At 35.3% G+C, this 24,783-nt stretch overlaps 3 protein-coding genes across 3 annotated transcripts; all 3 read right to left on the bottom strand.

Annotated features, from left to right (window-relative positions):
• Positions 1-4,679: 4,679 nt before the first annotated feature.
• On the bottom strand, positions 4,680-5,722 carry LOC108339139 (cysteine-rich receptor-like protein kinase 7). The gene is made up of 4 exons (XM_017576283.2): positions 5,590-5,722; positions 5,405-5,525; positions 5,115-5,265; positions 4,680-5,027 (listed from the first exon to the last, which is right to left on the bottom strand). The coding sequence occupies exons 1-4, from the start codon at positions 5,720-5,722 to the stop codon at positions 4,719-4,721; spliced, it is 714 nt and encodes a 237-aa protein (XP_017431772.2). The 3' UTR covers positions 4,680-4,718.
• Positions 5,723-12,370: 6,648 nt separating this feature from the next.
• Positions 12,371-17,008, bottom strand: LOC108339969 (cysteine-rich receptor-like protein kinase 25). Its single transcript, XM_017577201.2, has 8 exons — positions 16,466-17,008; positions 15,354-15,642; positions 14,208-14,324; positions 13,981-14,114; positions 13,683-13,896; positions 13,154-13,391; positions 12,852-13,002; positions 12,371-12,766 (listed from the first exon to the last, which is right to left on the bottom strand). The coding sequence occupies exons 1-8, from the start codon at positions 16,931-16,933 to the stop codon at positions 12,458-12,460; spliced, it is 1,920 nt and encodes a 639-aa protein (XP_017432690.1). The 5' UTR covers positions 16,934-17,008; the 3' UTR covers positions 12,371-12,457.
• Positions 17,009-18,591: 1,583 nt separating this feature from the next.
• LOC108339138 (cysteine-rich receptor-like protein kinase 25) lies at positions 18,592-23,014 on the bottom strand. The gene is made up of 8 exons (XM_052878077.1): positions 22,646-23,014; positions 21,730-22,018; positions 20,739-20,855; positions 20,518-20,651; positions 20,219-20,432; positions 19,592-19,823; positions 19,326-19,476; positions 18,592-19,246 (listed from the first exon to the last, which is right to left on the bottom strand). The coding sequence occupies exons 1-8, from the start codon at positions 23,012-23,014 to the stop codon at positions 18,938-18,940; spliced, it is 1,815 nt and encodes a 604-aa protein (XP_052734037.1). The 3' UTR covers positions 18,592-18,937.
• Positions 23,015-24,783: the final 1,769 nt, after the last annotated feature.

Below are 24,783 nucleotides of genomic sequence, written 5' to 3'. Positions count from 1 at the left end.
CCTTCATCAACAGCCCCGGCGTTGGAAGGGTCCTACGTCTCTGACAACTCATCCTCGGCAACCGGAGCGTTAAGGTCAACCAAGACACCATCGAAAACATCTTTTTCGATGTCAAAGCCCACAATGTAGGGTTCCTGGATCCCTGCTAGGACGGACAATTGACGAAGGGCTTTGTTGAAACCTTCCTCATGTTAAAAAACGATACCCGCCTCCAGCTCGGATATCTTCTCATTGGCCTTTCCCAGATCGTCCGTCAAAGCATGGTTCGCCTGAAGGAGCCCGCTATCTGATTTCTTCTGGAAGGAGACCACCACCTTTAACTGACCACATTCCTCCAGAAGCCGATCATTATCTTTCTAAGCGAGGTCCAGACGTTCGGTTGCGTTGGCCGACTCCTCCTTGGCCTTTTCTAGGTCGGCCTCGAGCTGCTCGATCTTCTTATCATAATCATCACGGGTCAGGAGCATCTGATCCAAGGTCGCCTGGAGACCCTCGGAGTTCTTCTTCTCGGCTAGAAGTTCAGCACGAACGACTTCGACCCCTTGGCGATCGGCAAACTCCCTCAGATACTAGGCTAGAGAAGCCGCCCGGGTTGACATCTCAAACATAGTGTTGGTCAATTCCGCCTCAGTCAGCGATTCGATCAAAGCCCGCTGCGACGAACTCATATGGAATTTTGTCCGATCGCTCATGCTGAACGCAAGACTAAACGCTCCGCCGGTAGTGGCCGAGAGGAGGACCCTTCCTTTCCCTTGCGAGCCTTCTTGGACGCTGATCGGAACGACGATCCTTCCTTGTCCTTGTGCCCCTTCCCTCCGTGTTCTTTTATCTTCCTCACGAGGGGGACGGCTGAAGTAGTCACCGCCTCAGATGACGGGTCCACGAGCACGGCAGCTAGGCTGAGGACGGGCTCAGTGACAACGGCGGCAGGTCTGCAAGCAGCTTCGACTAAGGGAGGAACGAAACGCTGTTCGACATGGGTAACCGGCGTCATCTGACTGGTCGAAGAGGCCCGCCCAACGATAGGAGGGCGACGGGCGGACGGAGTCACCCTTGTCCGGGCGGACGAAGAGCTCGCTCCGGCTCCTCTCTTGGAAGCCATGAAGTTGGATTGGCGGGGGGAGGAGCAGACATGATATCTGGAAAAGACAAAGAAACTCAACTATGTTAACATCAACATACTAAAGAAACGCAAATTAAACATAAAAATACCATACCGAACGCCTTTTGTTCACAATCCTCATGACGAAGGCATTCGACTAATTTGCGGGCAGAGAGACGGCGGGGGAGAGCGTTGATGGTCCGCACGACCTCTAGGTCAATCGGATTCATCATCCCAACACGATACGCTTTTATTTTTCGGGGATTCCTTGTCCAGTAAAAGAGGAACAATGGATTCCCCGCAGCTTCATGGAATTCGTGACGGCCGGCTTCATCAATGATGATCTTGATGTACTGATTCTTGAAGTTTTTAAACGAATTAGAGAATGGACGGAAGAGTGTCCTGTCTCGAAAAGATGTCAAGGAGACCCAACCACCCCTTGGAAGCGGACAAACCTCGAAGTAGTGAAGGAAACAGGGATCGTCGGGGTCACATCGACGGCCAAACACATCGCCAAAAATGCCTAGATAGCCGCCCAAGAGTTAGGATGCAGCTGTGCGGGGGCAACATTCGCTTCCCGGAGAACGGCCATCTGAAATTCGGTGAAAGGCACCCGGACGCAGAGCTGATCAAAAACATTAACATACATGTAAAAGAAGTCGTCCGGGCTCGACCTCTTCCCATATAAGGCCCGTTCGTTCCTTAGGCTAACCCCCGCCGGAACCAATCTGGAGTCCTCCACATCTCGGACAATGTATAATCGATTGACCGTCCAAGTCAAATCTACACTAGTAGCATACGCCGACGCAAATCGGATGACATCATGGGGGGCCCAATCGTATTCCGTGATAACTATATCATCACCACCCGGCTCGAAGGGCGAGCCGTCTATAGGGATGCCGCCCTTGAGTAGGTGGATGGGAATCCCATTAATGATCCGCTTACCCACGTTGTTGGGAGAATCGCGTTCCTGATCAGGAGACCGGACGAACTCTTCCAAAAATGAGGACGACACTGAGCTCGAAGAAGCGTCGCGCTCGCCATCACCGCCCGTCGACCTCCCGCCGCTTCTGCCCGACGACTCGAAAGAAGACTCAATATGGACGAGAGTCATTTATTACCTGAGGGAAAATGAATACTAAGCTTGAAGAAAAACGAAGAAAGTGAAAATGACAGCACCCCTCTCCCTATTTATAGGAAAAATCATGGTAACCGTTAAGGCATCCACACCGTTGAAAGCCATCACGATTGAAGATCCAGATGCGAAACCGCTTCAACTTCCGCCTCTCGACATGAGACACGTGTTTTCCCGCCTAAATCAAATTGCGAATATCGGCAAGCGAAAGCCCAATAAATTCGGCCCAAAAGAACTTGCAAAAGCCATCCAACCCAATCGTTGGTAGAAGCGGACGTTCTACAAACGGACGTCCTACACCCCCACGACTAACATTTAAACCCAACGTGCACTACGTGCACTAGGGCTTGGGGGACTTGTATACCGTATGGACCGGCCGGTCAGGTAGCAATCCCGAGACTCAACCAACCACCAACGTTTCTCCCATCTTACTCTTAACAACATGGAAGGGCGGCTGCTCGCGTAGAAATTCATTTCACATGCTGTCATCTGACCGACCGTTCCACCATCCTGAAGTAATGCCGGCTTATCGCATAGACGGCCGTTCAGGACCGGACGATCGGTAAGCCAGGTGGTTAAGATAAAGGATTAAGGTAAATCAGGATTAAAGCTATTGGACTGGAGTTGGGTCGTGATTAACTTTCACTAATCCCAAGCTCATAACAAAAAATTATAAATAGAGGTCAGAGGTGAGTGGTAGCTGGGTTGCATTTCCTGCATATTTATTATTGTTTCATCAAAATCGCCAACAGTTTCCGTACTGACTTTGGCATCGGAGAATCTTTGACAGGTTCCCTCCAGACGATACGAGTGGACAGCGTAACTAAAAGCGAGACCGGACGACAAGTGGACCAGAAGACAAATTGTGGAGGCATTTAATAACTTAGTCCCCAAATAACCGAAACACAACTAGTTCACATTGAGTTTGTACCTGAAAGCCCTTCTGATCTGACATCAGGAACGTATGCAGTTTTGCTTATAGATAAAAGAATCATTTTCATCTCAAGGAAAACAAAGACAATATACAAAATGTTTTAGAATGACGTTGTTCCTTTACGTCTCAGACATTCTTAATTTCATCACTATGACCAAATTAAGAATGTGTTAAACTATCTAGATTAAAAAAAAAAAGGCATTTTACACTCTTAGGCTTTATCTATTTACAAAACTGAATAAAGAATTGAAGGATCAATTGAAAAAATTTAAATCTATGATGTCTATATGTAGAATAGAGTTTAACGATAATATAATTCTCTAAAAAAATCCATCCATATCCATCGTACCATGTCAAGAAAGGATATTACGTCACGAGTTCCATGATAGAAGCTTAATTTTTCATATTAATGGTGGTTGGTGGGAGTGAATTTTATATATAGTCTCATTCACATAGTCAACAATGGCACCTTAACGATGAGACCGTTGGTTGACTTGACACTAATTTTAAACATATTAATCGATGAATGGTACATTATTCGTAGACATTTCAAACAATAACATCGAAGTTGGTCTATGAATGTTCTAAATCTTTGAAAGTATAATTGTTAAATTACTAACATGCGTCTGTGATATGTGAATATGTTTAGGTGGAGTATATGATGATGTATTCATTTAAAAAAAAATAGTTTATTTAAAAAATAATCAAAGTTAAATATGTTTCATATATATCTTCTTAAACTCATAACTGTCATTTTTATAAATTTAGCAGTAATATTTAAAAATTTAATAACATTTATAATTAAAAATATACTAAAAGTACTGCTAGCGAAAAAAAGAATTGAGTAGTCATGATTTTATATTTTAATTGATTTTGCTTCTTTATTATATTTTATCCTTTAAAGTTCTATTTAATATTGCATTGATGTTAGAGAGTATTACAAATTATTTGAATTTGTTGTTATTCTTCTACCTTTAAAATTAAACATTGACAACATTGGAAATTAACAAAACATACTTTAATTTGCATTCAATTTTCTGGTTTGCTTTTGGAAATATAATATTAAAAGTCTTTGGAAAAATATAATCTCACAATTCTAGAACTCAGTTTAGTTAGAATGTGATAAAATTTGGTATACTTCATAGCATAAGACATTAGAAATCTAAGGAAAAGTATGATGAAAAGTTTATTTTAGGTTGAATTTGATATTTTGATCGGTGACTTTTGGTGAGAGGAGTCATTGTGTCTCAAAATTTGAGTAATACAATTATTTTTTGGAAATATAATTAATAAGATAGTTTTCTAAAAAAATTATGTTTAACATATATAAACAGTAATGTTTATTATAAATTCTCTGTACTCTACATCTGATAGATACTATCATACAAAGAAGCAGCTTTTTATCAATTGACAATGTAAAAATCACTCACATCAATTTTCAATGATAAGAGCATAAATTTAATAGATAATTTATTTATCAATGAATGATAAATACAACTTTACTTTGTTACATTTGAGAACTGTCAAATCCTATATTCAATTGTTCATCACCTTGGTAAAGAAACAGAGACAGTTAGATCATTATTAGAAACATTCTTGAAACTTTTTGATGTATAAACTTCCTCAGAGGCCATTATTCCAATTGAGAATGCAGGGTGCTTGGGTTTTGGAAGAATCATTGTATCACTTGCCAGCATTAAAACAACCTGAGACATTGTTGGTCTATCTTTTGCATCTTCTTGAACACACAATAAACCAATGTGTATACACCTCTCAACTTCACTGCGTAAGAAGGACTTTTCTAGCATTGGGTCAATCGTTTCCAAACATTTTCCTGCACCCCATGTTCTCCAAGCCTGCAAATAGTTGCAATTTTGTGAATACTGTTAAATTTCTTGAGACTTGTTGAATAATTTTCTGACCGATAGGAGCGAAAGACTCACATATAAAAGAAGAGTTTGACCATGTTCTGACATATACAATCCATTGTTCTTTCTCCCATAAATGATCTCTAGAACAAGAACTCCAAAGCTGAAAACATCAGATTTCACTGAAAACAGTCCTTGCATAACATACTCTGGAGCCATGTATCCGCTAAAGGAAATCAACAGAACTTTTTGAGTTCCTTAAACAAAATATAGCAGGAATCTCATTTTTGAAATGACTAATTGTTTGAAATTGCATTAGAAAAATCCTATTACTCAAAGAAATGTTAGAAATGGGTAGAACTCACTAGGTGCCCATTACTCGTTTTGTCTTTGCCTGTTTCTGTCCTATTTCAAATGCTCTTGCCAATCCAAAATCTGATATTTTGGGATTCATGACATACAAATGCACCTTATCGTTACATAAACCTGCAAGACATACAAATGGTTAGGCTATTGACAAAAAAAACCAAATCCTTGAACTCCCTCTTACTCTCGGGCTCCTGGTGCATCCACAGGTTGAAAACGTTGCCGTAAAACCTCCACAGCACCGTCCTCCTCCTCCTCTCCACCTCCATCCCCATCAACCTCTCCTCCACCGCAGAAACCTTCATATTCTTCTCCATGGCAGACATCTCCCTCCTCTTCCTCCTCCCCTTCTTCATCTGATGGTTGCGTCTTTGTCTACCTCCAATGGTAGTGGTACGAACCCACCTCCATCATCTGCGCCTTTCTCGTCAACCCCAAAGGCAGCATCGCTTCCATGCACGAAGGTTAACACGCTGGAGCTAACCAATGAATGCGAGGGAGGAAGGAATGCAGCTATGGAAGTCCAAATAACTCACAGACCACAACCTGGCGAACCGGATACAACGCCAGTAGAACCAAATAAACACGCACACACCTTGCCTGGAACCGGATACGGGACTGTGTAACCGAATACGTCTCCCTTGGAAGTTGTTGGAGAAGCTGGAACCGGATACGGGACTGTGTAACTGAATACGCCTCCCATGGAAGTTGTTGGAGAAGGTGGAACCGGATACGCCAACCTTGTAACCGAATACGCTTTGCAACTCCTTCCTAAAAGCTCGAACCGAATACCCTCTTCTTGGAACCGAATACACAACCATGAACATCACTTCTTAAACCCCTGCTTCCACGTTTGGTCATCTTCATCCACTCGCTCATCATCATCAACAGCGTTCTTGCTCCTCCATTAACGAATGTCTTCCTCTTCAACTAAATCACAGAGCTTCTACCTGCAACAACCACATCAAAATGGAAAGAAACATTACCTCTACTCCATAGCTGGTCACTCTGAAGGCAATACTTCAGCACACAGACTCGCGCAAAGCTGCTCAAAGTAAACCTCTTCAAACTTGACTGTCTCTCTATGTAAACACACACATGAGTTAATACACAAACCAAACTTATCTACCAACCAACGTCTTATTAATGGTGTGGATGGTCAGACATTTGTTTTGAAATTCAAACCACTTTGCCACGATTCTCTCCTTTGCAGTCAATGCCACTGAATGGTTGTGTCAAGCAGGGAATCTCGCCACTGCAATGGGCTGCAAAAGCATTCTGGAAAAGAAAGAAATGCATGGCCAAGACAGTGCAAACTGGGTCATCTCATGGGCAGCCACAATCCACTTTACTCGTGAAAGCACAGTACATGGCTTCTTTCTCGTGAAAGCACAATGCATGGGTTTTTTTTATTATGTTTCATATGCTTGGAATCGGTTATTAAACATCAGAATCGAATAACGTTTCTAACGTTAATATTTCAGTTCATGTATGGAAGCACAGTCTTGGAATTTTAATATCCGTACAGGGTATATAAGTCTTTCTCTACTAAATCAGCACAAATCCTCTCAAATTAGCGAGATGACTTCAACAGTGAATTCTCGCAAATCATCGCAAGAGAACAACGCTGCTCTCCCAAATCCATCGTCGCTTATTCGCGTGAACAGTACTTTCCCTTCAAACGAACACAGCGTTAGTGAGAGGAAGAAAAGAAAGAAAAAACCCACAAAGACATCATCTTCCAAAAGATGTGAGAAGGAAAATAATAGAGATCCTTCCTCTATTGGCATACACATATATCGAGTCTACATCTCAATATAATATTGGGACTGATGTTCAATATTATGATAACATTTTTTTTAGAGGAGTTATATTATTGTATTTTATTTTTCTTTTTGTAAATATTATTTTATGGATGGGTTCCAACAACTTAATTGTTATTATTTAATATATTCATTTTTATATAAAGTTTTTATTTTAAAGATTTTGAGTTGATATGATACAAGAGTCATAAAGATAAACAACTTTTGATATTGTTTTATTAGACTCCTTTAATTTTTCAATTCCTAAATAACGTATAGGCAATTTCTTCGCCCTGAAGACTTACACCATGATCAAATCATATTCTTATAATTTCTGATTAATAAATAACCATAAAAATGACTCTAGGAGCACGTGTAAGCCAAAAATATTTGCACGCAAGAACTATTCAAGGTATATAATACTCAGAATGAAATTAAAAGAGAGTGTACTTTATGCAATAATCAAATATGACTTATAAGCTTTACAATAAATATGAAAAACGTAAAAAGTACATACTGCATAGCAGTAAAGTAGGAGAAATAACAAGCACGTAAAGACTAGATTACTAAACACTTGTTCATCCAATAAAGCAGGATATTTTATTGATGCATAACTAAATCACAAAACAAAACTTAACATTAACATTCTTTTCCGTAAGCTATACGATGGTTACATTTAGCTTATTTTAGCGACTACTACTACCCTAAGCATGTGTCAAGTTCTTTCAAATTGATCAAGCTTTAATGCCTTGGTTATTATGTTGGCTACTTGCTTATCAATATAGCAATAACTAGTGCAAATTATGTGGTCATGTACCAAGTCTCCAAGAAAGTGAACAATAGACTTAGTTCTTCCATGAAAGAAATTTTGGATAATTGAATGGTAGAATTATTGTCACATAGAATTTCTATTGCTTCTTTTTCTTTTAATCCAAGATGTTCTAAAATTCTTCAAAACTAAATGCACTGACAGGCGCAAAATGTCGCATCAATGTATTCAGTCTCAATGGTGGATAAACTTACCACTATTTATTTTTTTTAAGCCCATAAGATAACTTCAGTTCCAATCAAACCATAGGTACTTCTTCTATCATATAAATCTCCACCATAGTTATTGTCACTATAGGCGGTTAAAACACTCTTTGTTCCTTTTTGATAAAATATGTCATATTCAATAATACCTTTAACATAGCGTAGGATCCTCTTTGTCACAACCGAATGTGACTCCTTTGGATTTTCCATGTAATGACTTATTAAGCTCACTCCAAGCATTAAGTCTAGTTGAGTAATTGTTAAATACATGAGGCTCCTAGTTACTTGTTGGAATTTTGTGACATTTACCTATCATTTAGAAAATATTGTGATAGCAACCTCTTTGGCTAGGTTGGGCTAAAGCTAGGAGATGTGCATGGAGGGGTGTTTCCTCGGATAAATGGTGCGAAAATGTGGTGATAAATTGTCCAAGGATGATGAGCTAAAGTGTGGATGAGGTAGAAGCTCATGACCTCTAGGAGATATGGTGGTGGTGGTGTAGTGTTTGGTGGCTCCAAGAGAGGTTAGGCTAACTCAAAGAGGAAGGTGACTAGAGGGGCCTCATGGGTTGCTCTATTCTTGATCTAAGATGAGTAGTATGGCAAAAAATGGGCAGCATAACATTACTCAACATCAAAGGTGAATACATGATATGAGACAACTCTATTTATCGGCTAATGGTGTCTCCTAAAATCCCTAAAAGCATGATCTCTCACCTTTGCTCTCATTGGCCAAAAATGGGGCCTTATAAGGAGTGGACAAGTGTCCACAAATCCTCTCCAATGATGGGAGGATATGTGGCCACTCACAAAACACAATCCTCTCCATTCCTAGAGTACCATGTAACCACTACTAAAGCTAAATCCTCTCCAATGAAAGCATGACACATGGCACATACTTTCCACATGGTTTGGAAGAAAAAACCCTACACTAATTAGGCCTTAAACAAACCTACTTACTTGGCCGAAATACATGGCCTAAAGAAAGCTACACTACTTGGCCAAAATACATGGCCTAAAGAAACTTACACTACTCCAAGCTATGCTCCATGATGACTCCAAATATGGTCCAAAGGGTAGAGTTTAGACCATCTTCATGGATGACTTCAACTCTTCTTGTAGATGCTTGACCATGGCTAGGTGGTATGCCATCACTTGTGCGATGTAGTGGAGAGGGGAAAGATGTTTCGTTGTTGCTGAAATTCGTTGTTAGGTATAGTGCTCGATGTGAGATTCGCCGAAGTTATCACTCATAAGTGTTTGAGGAACAAGGGAAACAGGTCTTGTTGCTCGGTTCTGATGAACAAATGATATAGTAGGTTGCGGGGGAAGACCACTAGTTTGTGGTAATGATGTGTACCATGGTTGAGTAATTTGTGTGTTTAATATTGTGATGAATGTTTGATATTTGTGAGTTCTTTTACTTTGGATTATGTTTGATTCTTAGTTAGCTCACCCTGTGTGTGGTTGTTTATATGTGTATGATGATTGTATAACTTATGTCGATATATGGGAGTAGATGATAATGTAAATAATTCAAATGTAGTATAGTGTGGTGAGTTGATTGATAGTTGTAGAATTTTACGGTTTTGTTTTAAAATAAACTATTTTATTTGAAGTTTATTTTTTAAGAAATTGAAATTATGGTTTATTTTTGGTTAATTGTAAATATTTATAGAATTTGGATTTTTGCAATGGTATTATAATTTTTAAATTAATGTTTTTTTCTCGTAATATTGGTATCCTGAAATGGAGTGTTACATAAATCGTTAGACTCCTCGATTGAACACACCACATAATTAAATTTTGATGTTAATGAATAGAGTACTTTGCTAACCACTGTATACTATCTATTTTCTCATCGTTTGATTTCATCTTATTGACGATACTGAGAGTGGATCTTAAGTAGTTGTTTACATTCTAACCATTTTCATGCCCAATAGCCCAAACTTGTGACGTTAGTTGAGTACGTTTTACTCTTGTTGATTCTTGATACTTTTGGTGCATGGATCACCATATTGCCAGCAATGTGCTTTTGTCCAATATGGTTTCTAGAATCTCCCAATCAATAACTTGGAACATATACTTCTTTAATTTTAGATCTTTTAGAGTGGCCTCATCCACACTCTTTCGTTGAGCTTGTGGGTTCAAGTACAAGTATATCTTCAATAATGAAAGATGACTTATATAAGCATTACAATAAAACTGAAAAGCGTAAATTACATACTACATAGTAATAAAGTAGGAGAAATAACAAACACTCCTAAAGACTAGGTTACTAAAGAGGAAACTTTATTGACAGAAAAATAAACAGCAAAATGAAACTTAACATTAACAAGAACAAAGGTAGATTTGAACGTTAAAAGAAGGAAAAAAATGTACTCGAATAGAGAAATATTGGCAGTAGGAAATGAAGACCTCGTTGCAAATATCACTCTAACAGTTTCGGATATTTAATTAGACAAATAGAGAATGAGAAAGAGAAGAAAGAGAATAGAAAACTCTAGAAAAATAATACTAGAAATTTAATGTGTTTTTAAAGTAACCAGTTTGGCTTATGACAATTCTATTTATAGTTAAGTTTTTTAATACTAAAATAATTGAGTTTCCTGTTTTAAATACACTACCAATTCTGAAATATCATTTTATAAGCACGTCTATATGTATTTTTATGAATGTTAATCTTCTTTGAGCATAATAGGTTCATTATTAACAACAAAACTTTGGTTTTGAATATTTAGCCACGTTTAGGATTTGAAGTTGAAAAATTGTTTGAGGAAATTCTTCTATAACTCGAAGTGAAAAAATTACGAAAAATTAAAATAACTTTTTATAAGTTAAAATTATTTTACACATGTTAATTTGTAAAAGTTTAATCATATAACATAATTTTTTTAATCTGAATATTAAGTTAAATATAGAGAAGTAACTTATACATAAATTATTTTTAATTGATAAAGAAGATATTTTTTTTTTCTTAGAAGAGGTTTACCAAGAAACTAGTTACCTTATGCAAAAGTCTCTTATAACACTACAGTAACCTTTGCACATGCATATGCATATTTATGTATGTGTCAACAAATATGATTTTACTCTCTAAAACTTTCAAAATTCGGAATTAGTCTCCGAATTTGTTCGGTGTGATTTAGTTCACAGGAAATCAACATATGCTATACTATCGATCCAATTCAATAACTCAGACACAGCACCATGGAAAAGGACATGTGTAAATCTTAAATTAAAATTTCTAAAATATAAATATTTCTCCACAATGTCATCATGCCACAGCAATTTTTTTTTATATATATTTTGATCCGGTTACACATTATGATATCTATGACTTTTGATATTTTATTTTAAGAAAAAATAATATCTTCATTATACATGAGAATTTTTGCTTGAATGGTAATGTAAAAATTCTTAGACAGTTTCACACTTTTTTTCTTCTCAAAATTTGTTCCAAAAATAATGTAAATTGTTTTGTCTTTTTCTAGGTGAGGGTTTACCTAATTTGATCTAATTTCAGAAAACTGAAAAGAGTTGTCATTTTCTTATCTTTTTGGCATGTGATATGATTAAGAGAGATCAACGTAGTTTTAAGGTTATTATAATTTTTTATTATGTTTTTAAATTAAGAGAATCAAAGCTATACACTAAGAATAAAAAGAATAAGAAACTGTACATGATAAATTTGTGAAAATATACCATCACGTTATTTTGTACATGCTAATAAAAAACACGAGTTAAATTTAAAAATAAGATGCGAAATTCAACTTTAGTGTTCTTAATCTTCCTTATAATGTGGGTATTGAAGAGTCAATAATAGTGTGAAATGAGTAGTGGGAATTTATGTGGAATATAGTGTTTTACCTAATTTTGTTTATAAAAGCAATTTCCATTGTAATGTACGGAAGAAGAGGCATATGAATTTTGATATAAAATTGAGTTTGTTTGTTTCTTAATTTTTTTTTTAGAGTTATGAGTTATAAAAATTTAAAATGGATTTTATAACATGTGAGGAATCATGTAAAGAAGTGATGGAAACGCGTTTTATTGAGATATGCATAATCTAATCCTTTATAATCAATATTCTTAATTTCACTGTTTCTCTCATCTTAAAAACATCAAGATAAAAAGAAAGAAACATACCACGCTTGATAAGTGCTATGGTCTTAAATTCAATGAATACGTACTCCTGACCAACGGAAAACATTCCCTATTATCTTGCTAAAACTGTTGAGAATGTTACATCATTAATAGAAAAATTCTTGGAACTTCTTGAAGTTGATGCATCATTAGAGGTCAATCTTCCAACAGAATATGCAGGGTGATTGGGTTTTGGAAGGGTCATTGTGTCACTTCCTAGCATTAGAACAACCGTGGACATGGTTGGCCTATCTGCTGCGTCTTGTTGAACACAAAGCAAACCAACGTGTATGCACTTCACCACCTCACTGGCTACGAAGGATTTTATCAATGCTTGATCCATCAATTCCAAACATCTTCCTTCACACCATATGTTCCAAGCCTGCATGTAATTGGGATTTCTTAACCATGTAAGTACTAGTTAGTATGGTTCAATAATTCCTGGATCAATACGAGGGAAAACTCACATATAAAAGAAGACTTTGACCATGTTCTGATCGATGGAATCCACTGTTCTTTCTTCCACAAATGATTTCTAGGACAATAACTCCAAAGCTGAAAACATCCGTTTTCACGGAAAATAATCCTTCCATAGCATACTCTGGAGCCATGTATCCACTGCAGGGAAGCAATACAACTTTCTTATTCCTCTTATACATTGAATGATTAATACATAACAAAAATCTCATTTTACAAATGGTTAAGTGGTTAACACTGCATCAGAAAAATCCTATTACTTAAAGCGGTGCTAGATATTAGTAAAACTCACTAGGTGCCCACTACTCGTTTTGTATTTGCTTGGTTCTGTCCTATTTCAAATGCCCTGGCCAATCCAAAATCTGATATCTTGGGATTCATTTCATAGTCTAATAGAACATTGCTACCTTTGAGATCTCTGTGAATTACTTTGAGTCGAGAGTCCTCATGAAGATATAAAATACCTTTTGCTATTCCATTGATAATGCTTAATCTTAGTTTCCAATCAAGTTGCTTTCTCTTCTCATCGCCTAAGAAAATCAAGACAGATAAGATATCTCAAAAGAGAAAGAGCAGCATGCAAAGAAAAAAAAAACTTAAGAGCTCAGCAAATACCAAATAGTAATTATTGGACAGAGCACGGAAGGAAAAACAACAGAATTATTTATTTCGACCCAGTTTCACATTATCAATTTAAAGCCAATAGCACCCTTCTTGATTAAGTTCCATAGGCCATGATTAAATTGCAGCTCAGAAAACATAGTTAAAACTACAAAAACTCATGAAAAAAGCTATTCAATAAAACTATCTGTAAAACATACCACCAAAGAGGTGAGAGTCAAGGCTTGCATTGCACATATACTCATATACAAGTATATTCTCATTTTCCTCTAAGCAGCATCCCAAAAGTCTCACGAGGTTACGATGTTGCAATTTAGCTATAAACATTACTTCATTCTTGAACTCCTGTGTGCCCTGACCAGAAAATTTCGAGAGCCTTTTCACTGCAATTTGTCTTCCATCTGGTAGAATTCCCTGATAAAAGTTGCAATAAATTAGAACATGTAGAAAAATGCCTAATGTAAAGAATCTATATTACAAATTCCAAATCACTAATACCTTGTAAACAGGACCAAATCCACCTTCCCCTAATTTAGATTCTTCTGAAAAGTTATTAGTACTATGTAGAACTGCGATTAACGGGATTGTAGGAAGGTCGCCATTCAATGTTTCCTCATCAAACATCATCTTATCTACAATGACAAGTTTTTGAATCCATATTTGAGGACCTGAAAGCAATCTTTTTTAAAAAATCAAGCAAGTGTTTACTTACTGCAGCAAATTACCTCTTCTGACTCTTTTCCTGTACCAGAAGCAGTAGACACCGAAGCATAGTAGAGCTACAGACCCCAACACACTAAAGGAAATGATAAACTTTCTTGACTTACTAGAACCTCCATCGCCTGATACGGTATAAAAGATGAACAATTACATTTTTAATCTTTTACACATTATTCAGATCACATTCTGCAAATAAAAAGAAAAGATAAATGTACATTATCATGGTGCTACTTCACAATTTAACTACCATATACATTCAACAGAGTCCAAATAAACAGGACAGGAATAAAAAGAATTCATATTACACTATCCCAAATAATTTTAAAGGACATCAATAAAGATAAACTCATTAATGAAAAGAATTAACATACTAGAAAAAAGAAATAATTCACGACACCTGTTTAACCACATACAAGTTCCATCATCGCACAAGCTATACGATTTGGTAGATCAAGTTTAATCTGTGCATTAACTTAAAGGAAAAACCATATATAAGTAATGAATAAAGCCTTAGAATCAACCTGAGGGCATATAAAAAGTAATCAAGGTTACCCTCTTCATTACCCATCAGTTTGAGTTTCGAATTGCACATAATCTCTGTAATAAATCCACTCACATCCCAAGAATCTACCAAAAAACTATTATTTCTATTTATATACATAAAAAAGAATTAAAGCTATCGATCAATATATTGTAACGTTACTCTTTTTTAAACACTTAGTTCATGGTACAGTTCCTCTGCTTTAAACATTTTCCCAAACACCTCAAAGGCACAACGAATATAACACAATAAATTTCACTGGAACCCTGTAAAATAGTGGGATCATACAGTTGAAGACAAAATCTACAAGAGATTTGAAATTACAAATCTTACAATTTTACAATTTTAGATAATATATAATTTCTCCTAAAATTAAAAGAATAATTTTTTCCCTTTGGGATCACTTACACAAATAATCTAAGAGACCAAAATTAAAAGTAAACTATGCCAAACAGAAAGAAATGCTATTTTTTTCTTTTAATGAGTTGAAAAGGTCATTTTGAAATTATATGTGTGTAAAATGGAAAAAACAAATCTAAATGTCTACCTCGTATTTCTTTCTAAAAAGATAGTTTTTAAACATTATAAAAAATTCAAAATAGACCCTAACCTGAAGTCTGGTAAAACTTCTCATCATCCATCCTGATGCCACAACTTGGACCAAAAACTGCCCACTGTGCATGTGTTGAACAACACTCTGGAAATATGTCTAACAATGTATGCAAACACTCACTACATTCATCACTTTTAATATCCCTATCACACTGCACCCAACCATATCTTTTCTCATTGTCAACCCAATCAAACTCATCCACTGCCCAAAACTTCTTCGTCTCTACGGTTGCTTTCCAAATCAAACTCTGCACAGACTCCTCAGCTTTCCTAGATTCTGATGAATGCTGTATTTGGATGCAGAAATTTCAGATAGAAATTTGATTTTAAAGTGAATTAACATATCACAACCTCAAAATGTTAAATATAAAGGATTTTTAAAAACCCAAAAAACTTTAGTAGTTTTACTCATGGAATCACAAATTATAAGTATTATCTTAAAAATCATACTGAACTACATTGCAAAACAGTTTTATACTCTATATACACAGTCATAATAGACATTTTTTTAATGATGAGAATATTATTGGAGAACACCCAAAAAAATATAAAGAAAATTCAAATAAAAATGCTGTATATAACACATCAATTGACATATATGCATAATACATAAGTAAATGACTATATGGTGTTATTCAATCCTAAACCATGATAGTAAAGTTTGTTGATTTTAGAATAATTTTTGAAAGTTATATTTACAAACTTTTGATTGATTGGCTGTGTAATTTTTCTTTTACATTAGTACAACCTAACTGTTAAACAGAAATTAAAATATTCTATCTAGTAAAGGATTTAAAACACAAAGAAACATGAATTTCATCATCTAAATATAATATGTTAAAATTCTAAAATTTTAATTGGAATTAAAAACAATATCTTACCAACATGTCGTTTGTGGGAATGAAACTATACTTAAATCTCTTATTCAAAGTTTTACCTTTGACTTTTGCATATAAAAACATAATTAAACTGGAGAGAAAAAAAAAACTTCTAAAATTAATCAGACTTAACCTAAGAACCCCTTCTATACTTCACAATAATCATGTTTAAAAAAATAAAACCATCTATCTTAAGCTATCTGAATTTCCATATTCCTTACTGAAACATTACCTTGATTATTCTGGGTCCTGTAATATTCCATGTTGGGGTTAAAGTAACATTGCCAATGAAACTTTGGTTTGAGTAACGGATGATGCATACATCATACCATATGATAGCTCTTACAGCGTTGGGACACCTCCGAGAGAGTTCACTGGCAGCAGTGGTGATGCAGAACTGGCAAAAATACCCTGTGATATCGTATCTGCAGCTGTACAATCCATAAACAGCATCATCATTGTTGTTGTTGTTGCTATTTACAGTGGTGAAGTTGTATCCATTGCTTTTGAATGAGTCTGTGGTTATCCATGAGAGAAGGGTTTCAACGTTGTCTTTGTATGAGGAGCTAAGAAGAGTTGAGTTCTCACAAAAATTGTACATGTAAATCGGTGGTTGAGCACTTGCTGTGGTGAAAAGGAGAAACATGAAACTAAGACTAATCCCAATAGGGATCATGAATATTTCTGCTTTGATCCTCATGAAGTTTTGGTGCTGTATTAGAGAAGTGTAAGAAAGAAAGGAGATGATAAGTTGAGTTTATTAGTAATACACACATCAAACAGTTGTATACACTGTGATGTATAAAGGAAAAGAGCAAGAACTGATATATAGCAGAAAAGCTGTTATATATCTGTTATATTAGTTTAGAAGGCTGATAAAGTGAAGTGAATTATGGTGAGACGACAGTGGTAGGATTAATTTACAAGTCAATTTGCTAACGACATAAGTTGATTGTTATTATTATTATTATTTTATTTGAATACGTTGATAATCTTTTGATGTGATAAGTTTGTTTTTCAACAAGTAGAGATATTAAAATATAACACTGAAGAGTTTGGGGATTGTATGTACAATTGACTTTTAACATTTGGAACAAACATTTGTATAAAGATACACGTTTTAGTATTTTTCAAACGATTCGAAAGGATTACTGTACTTTATAGTTGAAGTCAGTGCAGTGGTATTAAAAGAATCAACTTTGTATTATTGTATGTAACCAAGACCTGTCAAGTTTGAATTAGCGTATTTATATTAATGAACTTATCTGACACGCGACCAACGGTTTGATTATTGAATGGAACATTTTTCATGTGATGATTACGTTTTCCTAACGAGAGTGTTTGAATTGAATGCTGTGTTGGATTGTAGCTTAAAAGGAAGAGAAATTTACATTATGAATTTGTCACTAGTCAAGAAAACAAACATCACCGACACACATTTTTCTAACCACTGATCAGATGAGTCAAATTCGCGTTTTAATTCTAATTTGACTTTTTTGGTACGCTTTGTATTTCTAATTTATAACCCTTGTAATTAACATTCGGTAAAATATCTTTTTCCGAGTAAATTAGAGTGTTTTTTAGTTTTGGTCTTCAAAATAAATTTATGTACTTTTTTATTTGGAAAAGTTTAAATAATTTTTTACTCTCATAATAAATTAACAAACTTTTTATATCTCATAACTTTTTTTTTTTATATTTGGGTCCACCATCATGTGGTCCAAGTAAGTAAATGGTTAGTCTTTTGTCTTTTATTTATTATTTATTTTGATTTAGAGTTTGTGCCATGGGTTTGATGTGTAGTGTTGAGCCATGTTATGGTACATGGTGGACCGTCCGTTGAACGATTAAAGTAATAAACTTTTTGAAACAAGGGTTGTCATGACGATGTCTTTTTATTTATTTATGAAAGTGTAAACAGCTTCATTCAGCACCTCCATATCTTTCACATAGAATTATGAAATGATCTTATTTACTTCTTTTTTTTCTTCCATTTTCTTCCTCTACCGGTTTACTTTTCTCCCCTGTTTAACTTTCTTCTTCCTCGATTTGTCATATGGGTATGTGAAACTGAAGTTGAAGACATTGATTTGTCATATGGGTATGTGAAACTGAATACTCTGATGAAGATTTTGAAAGTAAAGCACAACCATGGAAGGTCTTTCCACAACAAAAGGAATGTGAGATTGCAAAGAAGTTAAGATCTTCCAAAAAGGTATAGTTAAGTTAGACAAGGGCATGAAGGGAAAGAAAGTTATGGTCTTACTCTGCATAATTGCAACGGGTTAATGTTGGTAAAAGTTTTAAGTTGCAATTAGAAATTTCAGCTGGAATGTTGTTAACTAGGTATGGCAACTGTTACATGTTCCTTGAACACAAAATGGCATGTAGACCAATCATTGATTTAGATGGGTGTTATTTGATAACAAAGTTCGAGGGAACTTTGAATGGTTTTTGAAAGAGATCCCCATACTCAATATCTTGTTCATGATTTTGCTGTAGAGGAGCAAGAACCTAATGAGACTTTAGACTGCTTCTTAGACTTACTTCTTGATGACATTGATAATGCCTTCAAACAAATGGTATTCCTAAGTGACAAACAAAAGCTAACTAAGGACATGTTATTAATGTATCTTTGTGTTATTAATGTTACGGTTTTTAATGGAAAGAATACATACTTCTCAATAACCCAAAATATTTCCTATTACCTTACTAAATCGGTTGAGACTGTTACATCATTAATAGAAAGATTCTTGGAACTTCTTGAAGTTGATGCTTCTTTATAGGTCAATTTTCCAACGGAAAATGCAGGGTGGTTGGGTTTTGGAAGGGCCATTGTGTCACTTCCTAGCATTAGAACAACTGTAGACATGGTTGGTCTATCTCCTGCATCTTGTTGAACACACAACAAACCAATGTGTAAGCACTTGACAACTTCACTTGCTCTGAAGGATTTTATCAGTGTTGGATCCATCAATTCCAAACATTTTCCTGCGCACCATATTCTCCAAGCCTGCATGTAATTGTGATTTGTGAATGTTCTTAAGCTCTATGGTTCAATGACTCCTTGAACAATAGGAGAGAAAACTCACATATAAAAGAAGACTTTGACCATGTCCTGATAGATGGAATCCACTGTTCTTTCTTCCACAAATGATTTCTAGGACAATAACTCCAAAGCTGAAAACATCCGATTTCACAGAAAGTAATCCTTCCATAGCATATTCTGGAGCCATGTATCCACTGCACGGTAGCAATACAACTTTGTTATTCCTCTTATACATTGAATGATTAGTACATAACAAAAACTTCTTTTTTCAAATGGTTAAATGGTTAAAACTGGATTAGTAGAACTCACTAGGTGCCCACAACTCGATTTGTCTTTGCTTGGTTCTGTCCTATTTCAAAGGCCCTGGCCAATCCAAAATCTGATATCTTGGGATTCATCTCATGGTCTAATAGAACATTGCTAGCTTTGAGATCTCTATGAATTACTTTGAGTCGAGAGTCTTCATGAAGATATAAAATACCTTTTGCTATTCCATTGATAATGCTTAATCTTAGTTTCCAATCAAGTTGTTTTCTCTTCTCTTCATCTGAGAGCATCAAAACAAAGAAGATATCTCAAAATGAAAAAAAGAAACAGCAGCATGCGAAGAAAAAAAGACACTTAAGGACTCAATTTCACATTATGAATAGAAATGAACTTAGCCCCCACAACTTTCTCTAGTAATATTATTATTATGATCTTGATTTCTTGTTCTTATCCTTGAAGAAAACTATATATTAAGATCATACAGCACTTGTCATTAAGCTAATAAATAATATACCCTGTAATCAATTTCACATCAATTCTTTAAAGCCAATAGCACCTATTCTTGATTGGTTTCCGTAGGCCATGATTAATTGGGAGCTCAAAAAATGCAATAAAAACTACAAACGCTCATGAAAAACGTTATTCACTAAAACTATACGTAAAACATACCATCAAAGAGGTGAAAGTCGAGGCTTGAATTACACATATACTCATATACAAGTATCTTCTCATTTTGCTCCAAACAGCACCCCAAAAGTCTCACAAGGTTACGATGTTGCAATTTAGCTATAAACATCACTTCATTCTTGAACTCTTCTGAACCCTGACCCGAAAATTGTGAGAGCCTTTTCACTGCGATTTGTCTTCCATCTGCTAAAATTCCCTGATAAAAGCTTACAATAAATTAGAACATGTAGAAAGATGCCAAACGTAAGGAATCTATATTACATGTTCCAAATCATTAATACCTTGTAAACAGGGCCAAATCCACCTTCCCCCAATTTAGATGCTTCTGAAAAGTTATTAGTACAGTGTAGAACTGCGGTTAATGGGATTGTAGGTAGATCTCCATTCAATGATTCCTCATCAAACTGCATCGTATCTACAATGACAAGTTTTTGAGTTCAAATTTGAGTATGGCAAAACAATGTTTTTCAAAAACCAAGCAAGTGTTATTGCAGCAAATTACCTTTTCTGACTCTTTTCCTGTGGCAAAAGCAGTAGACACTTAAAGATAGCAGAGCTACAAACCCCAACACACTAAAGGAAATTATCAACTTTTTTTGCTTGCTAATACCTCCTTTGCCTACAACCGGATAAAACATATGAAAACTTATAATTTTAATCATCTACACATTCAGATTCACATTATGCAAACAGAAAGAAAAGATAAACGTACTCAAAGCCTAAATAAAGTGCTTATCGTTATAACAGTAACAATAGTAAATGTGAAAGGTTTGCAGATTAGGTATAGAAATTATAGAGAGGAAATATAACGTCAGTGTCACATGTTATGGATCAATATCACTTTCATTCTATCCTAATCAGGCCCTTTCATAAAAGTCCTTTTTGGATTTGTTAATTGAGTTTTTGTTTTTCACATGTCAGCTTGAATCACAGGGAAAACAGAATCCCAATGATACTTCTTCTTAGCATCGAGTAAAAGCTACAGTAATGAGTAAAAGATTTCCTTAAGTAGGCTTATCTTAGATATTGTCCGCTTTGAGTTAAGTCTTCACGAATTTGTTTTTGGTACCACCCCGCAAGATCTCTTTCTTAGGCATGTATCTTATGTGTATATAAACTCATGTCTATTTCATATTTTATCTCATGTGCGACTTTGTTTGTACCCAACAACTCTAAAAATTCATAAACTCAGCATGCTGCTAGGCTACACAGAAGAACACTAATAAATAGTCCTATCTACTCTACACTAAAATTCTATAGATAAAATGGAAAAATCTAAATGTGAAGAAGTTTCATTCTTTTAACACAAAAAAAATTATGTATTTATTTTTCTTTATGTTTATGTTTTCAAAATTGGAATAAATCAAAGTATTTTGAACAACAGAAAACAACACAAAATTTCAGTAAAAAATCTAATTTCATATCAACTGATTTTAAATAGCATAAAGATAACACCAAAGATTCAACAGAGGACCCATATTATAAACGCTAACCTGAACTCGCGGAAAGATTTTGATCATCCATCCTCATGCTACAACTTGGACCAAAAATTGCCCACTGTACATTTGTAGAACAACACTGTGGAAATATGTCTAACAATGCATGCAAGCACTCACCACACTGATCATTTTTAATACCTCTGTCACACTGCACCCAACCATATCTTTTCTCCTTGTCAACCCAATCAAACTCATCCACTGCCCAATATGTCTTCGTCACTACCGTTGCCTTTCTAATCAAACCCTCCATACAATCCTCAGTTTTCTTTACTTCTGATGAGTCCTGTGTTTGGATAAAAATTTACGATAGAATATTGAATTTTAAACGAACTAAAGAACATTCAAAAGACTAGAAAAACTTCACTACAAAATAGTTTTACTATGCAATCTCAGACTAGTATAGTTTGTTAATTTTTGGTATAACTTTCATAAAAATAGTAGTGAATGAAATTGTAAAACAAAGTCATAATACAAGCTTTTTTTATTAGAGATGATTTTAAAAAACAAAATAAGGAAATCTCAAATAAAAATGAATTAACTACAATAACACATCAAATGACATATGCATATGTAAAGGAAAAAATATGCAGTTAAGAACAGTATAAAAGGTTTTTATATTGTTATTCAATCCTAAACCATATGTTTAACTTTGTTTACTTTAGAATATAATTTCTTACATTTACTATAATACTGCAAGTCATTTGTAGGAATGAAGCTAGGCTTAAATCTCTCTTACTCAAAGTTTTAACTTTAAATTTGGCACTTAACTAAAAGGAATAAAAGTTCGGAAAGTGAACAATCAGACTTCTTAACCTCAAGAACCCTTGCATACTTCACACTGATATCATGTTAAGAAAAAGAAAACATCCTTAAGCTATCTGAGTTTTCATGTTCCATACTGAAACATTACCTTGATTTTTCTGGTTCCAGTAGTATTCCATATTGGAGATAAAGTAACTTGGCCACTGAAACTTTGGTTTGTGTAACGGATGATGCATATGTCATACCATATGATAGCTCCTACACTGTTGGAACACCTTCGAGTGAGTTCACTGGAAGCACTGTTGATGCAGAACCGGCAAAAATACCCTGTGATGTCGTGTCTGCAACTGTACAATCCATAAACAGCATCATCATTGTTGTGGTTATTGCTATTTACAGAGGTGTAGTTGTATCCATCGCTTTCGTATGAGTCTGTGAGTAGCCATGAGAAAAGGGTGTCCACGTTGGCTTTGTATGAGGAGCTAACAAGAGTTGAGTTGTCACAGAAACTGTTCATGTAAATTGGTGTTTGAGCACATGTTGTGATGAAAAGGAGGAGTATGAAGCTAAGACTAAACCTAATAGGGTTCATCAACATTTCTGTTTTGATCCTCATGAAGTTTTGGTGCTTCATCAGAGAACCATTTCCATGGATTATGTGAGACAGTGGTAGGATTAATTTACAAGTCAATTTGCATGTCACATAAGTTGCTTATTATTCTTTTTATTATTATTTCTATTATTTGATGTGATATGTTGTTGATCATTTGATAGAATAAGTTTGATTTTTTCCCTCTAATTTTGAAGACTGTTTTAGTTTTAGTGTAATTTATAACAGAAGTCAGCGTAATGTTATTAAAATAATCAATTTTTTTAATAAATTTGTAAATAATACAAGTCCTTAGTATTATATGCAACAAGACTTTATAAAGGTTGAATATTAGCCTGATTAAACTAATTAACTTATCCGACACGAGCAACTGTTTGATTGTTGAAGCGAGCATTCTTACGTTGGTTGGGAGAACATTTAATGAAAGTGTTTGAATTGAACATAGATGTTCTGTAAGAAAAAAAGGTATTTGGTGTTTTACTTTAAAAACAAAAATTGTCACTCGTCAAGAGCAACATCACCGACATGCATTTTCTTAACACGGATAAGATCATTCAAATTTGCCTGTGATGGAAACAGAAAACAGAATAGCAGCATATGGTATAAAGGAGTATATGAAAACAGAGAGATAGGAAAACATGCAGTAGTATTATGAGAAAGAAAGAATAGTGTTATATACAAGAGAGACTAACTGTAAATGAGTAACAGAAAAAAAACTAACTGACTAACAACTTGAATTATATACTCAATACACCTCCTTAATTCAAGTCATTTAGAGCTAATACACCTATTCCAGATCTGAGATACTCAAATCTTTCATGTTTGAGTGCTTTAGTAAATAGATCAGCCAGTTGTGTTTCAGTTTTGCAGTAAACCAACTCCACTTTGCCTTTATTCACCATATCACGTAAAAAATGAAACTTCACATCAATGTGTTTGCTTCTTCCGTGGCTTACCGGATTCTTGGCCAAACTCATAGCAGATGTGTTGTCCATCTGTAGCATAAATGGTTTCTCACTTTGCACCTTTAAATCTTTTAGAACTTCATTCAACCACACACCCTGACATACTGCATGACAGCCAGCAACATATTCTGCTTCACAACTTGATAGAGCAACAATGGTTTGCTTCTTAGAACTCCATGAGATAGGTGCTGTGTTCATGAAAAATATATTCCCTGACGTGCTTTTTCTCTCAATTTGATCTCCACCAAAATCTGAGTCAGTGTAACCAACTAGATCCAACTCATCCTTCTTCACTCCGTATGGAAATAAAATACCAGACCTAGCTGTACCTTTAACATACCTTAGAACACGCTTAGCAGCAATCAAATGGTTCTTCTTTGGATTGCTCATGAATCGACTCAACAGACCAACCCCATACATCAGATCTGGCCTGCTATTACATAGATACCGCAAAGAACCAATGAGTTGCTTATAAGCTGTCTCATCCACGCTTTCTTCGTCTATATCAGATTTTAGCTTGACATTAACCTCAATTGGATTCCTGGAAATGTTACACTCAGTCATCTTAAATCTTTCCAACAAATCCTTCACGTATTTTGTTTGGTGCATAACTAAGCCTCCTACTGTGTGCGTAAATTCCATTCCCAGAAAATAGCTAAGCCTCCCAAGATCTGTCATCTCGAATTTTGCTTCCATCCTTTGCTTGAATTC

Source organism: Vigna angularis, chromosome 5 (assembly GCF_016808095.1).
Source record: "Vigna angularis cultivar LongXiaoDou No.4 chromosome 5, ASM1680809v1, whole genome shotgun sequence".
NCBI classification, from domain to species: domain Eukaryota; kingdom Viridiplantae; phylum Streptophyta; class Magnoliopsida; order Fabales; family Fabaceae; genus Vigna; species Vigna angularis.
The sequence above is the reverse complement of the archived record's forward strand: the minus strand, read 5'-3'. Positions and strand labels throughout refer to the sequence as shown.

Coding starts and splice junctions, on each gene's coding strand:
- LOC108339139 (XM_017576283.2), bottom strand. CDS start 5,722: ATGGAGAAGAATATGAAGGTTTCTGCGGTGGAGGAGAGGTTGATGGGG. Junction 5,526..5,589: donor GATGCACCAGGAGCCCGAGA/GTAAGAGGGAGT, acceptor TATGTCTTGCAG/GTTTATGTAACGATAAGGTG. Junction 5,266..5,404: donor AAACGAGTAATGGGCACCTA/GTGAGTTCTACC, acceptor GATTTCCTTTAG/CGGATACATGGCTCCAGAGT.
- LOC108339969 (XM_017577201.2), bottom strand. CDS start 16,933: ATGAGGATCAAAGCAGAAATATTCATGATCCCTATTGGGATTAGTCTT. Junction 14,115..14,207: donor CAGGAAAAGAGTCAGAAGAG/GTAATTTGCTGC, acceptor TTGTCATTGTAG/ATAAGATGATGTTTGATGAG. Junction 12,767..12,851: donor GTCAAAGTCTTCTTTTATAT/GTGAGTTTTCCC, acceptor AATTACATGCAG/GCTTGGAACATATGGTGTGA.
- LOC108339138 (XM_052878077.1), bottom strand. CDS start 23,014: ATGAACAGTTTCTGTGACAACTCAACTCTTGTTAGCTCCTCATACAAA. Junction 20,856..21,729: donor AAATCTTTCCGCGAGTTCAG/GTTAGCGTTTAT, acceptor ATCCGGTTGTAG/GCAAAGGAGGTATTAGCAAG. Junction 20,652..20,738: donor CAGGAAAAGAGTCAGAAAAG/GTAATTTGCTGC, acceptor TTGTCATTGTAG/ATACGATGCAGTTTGATGAG.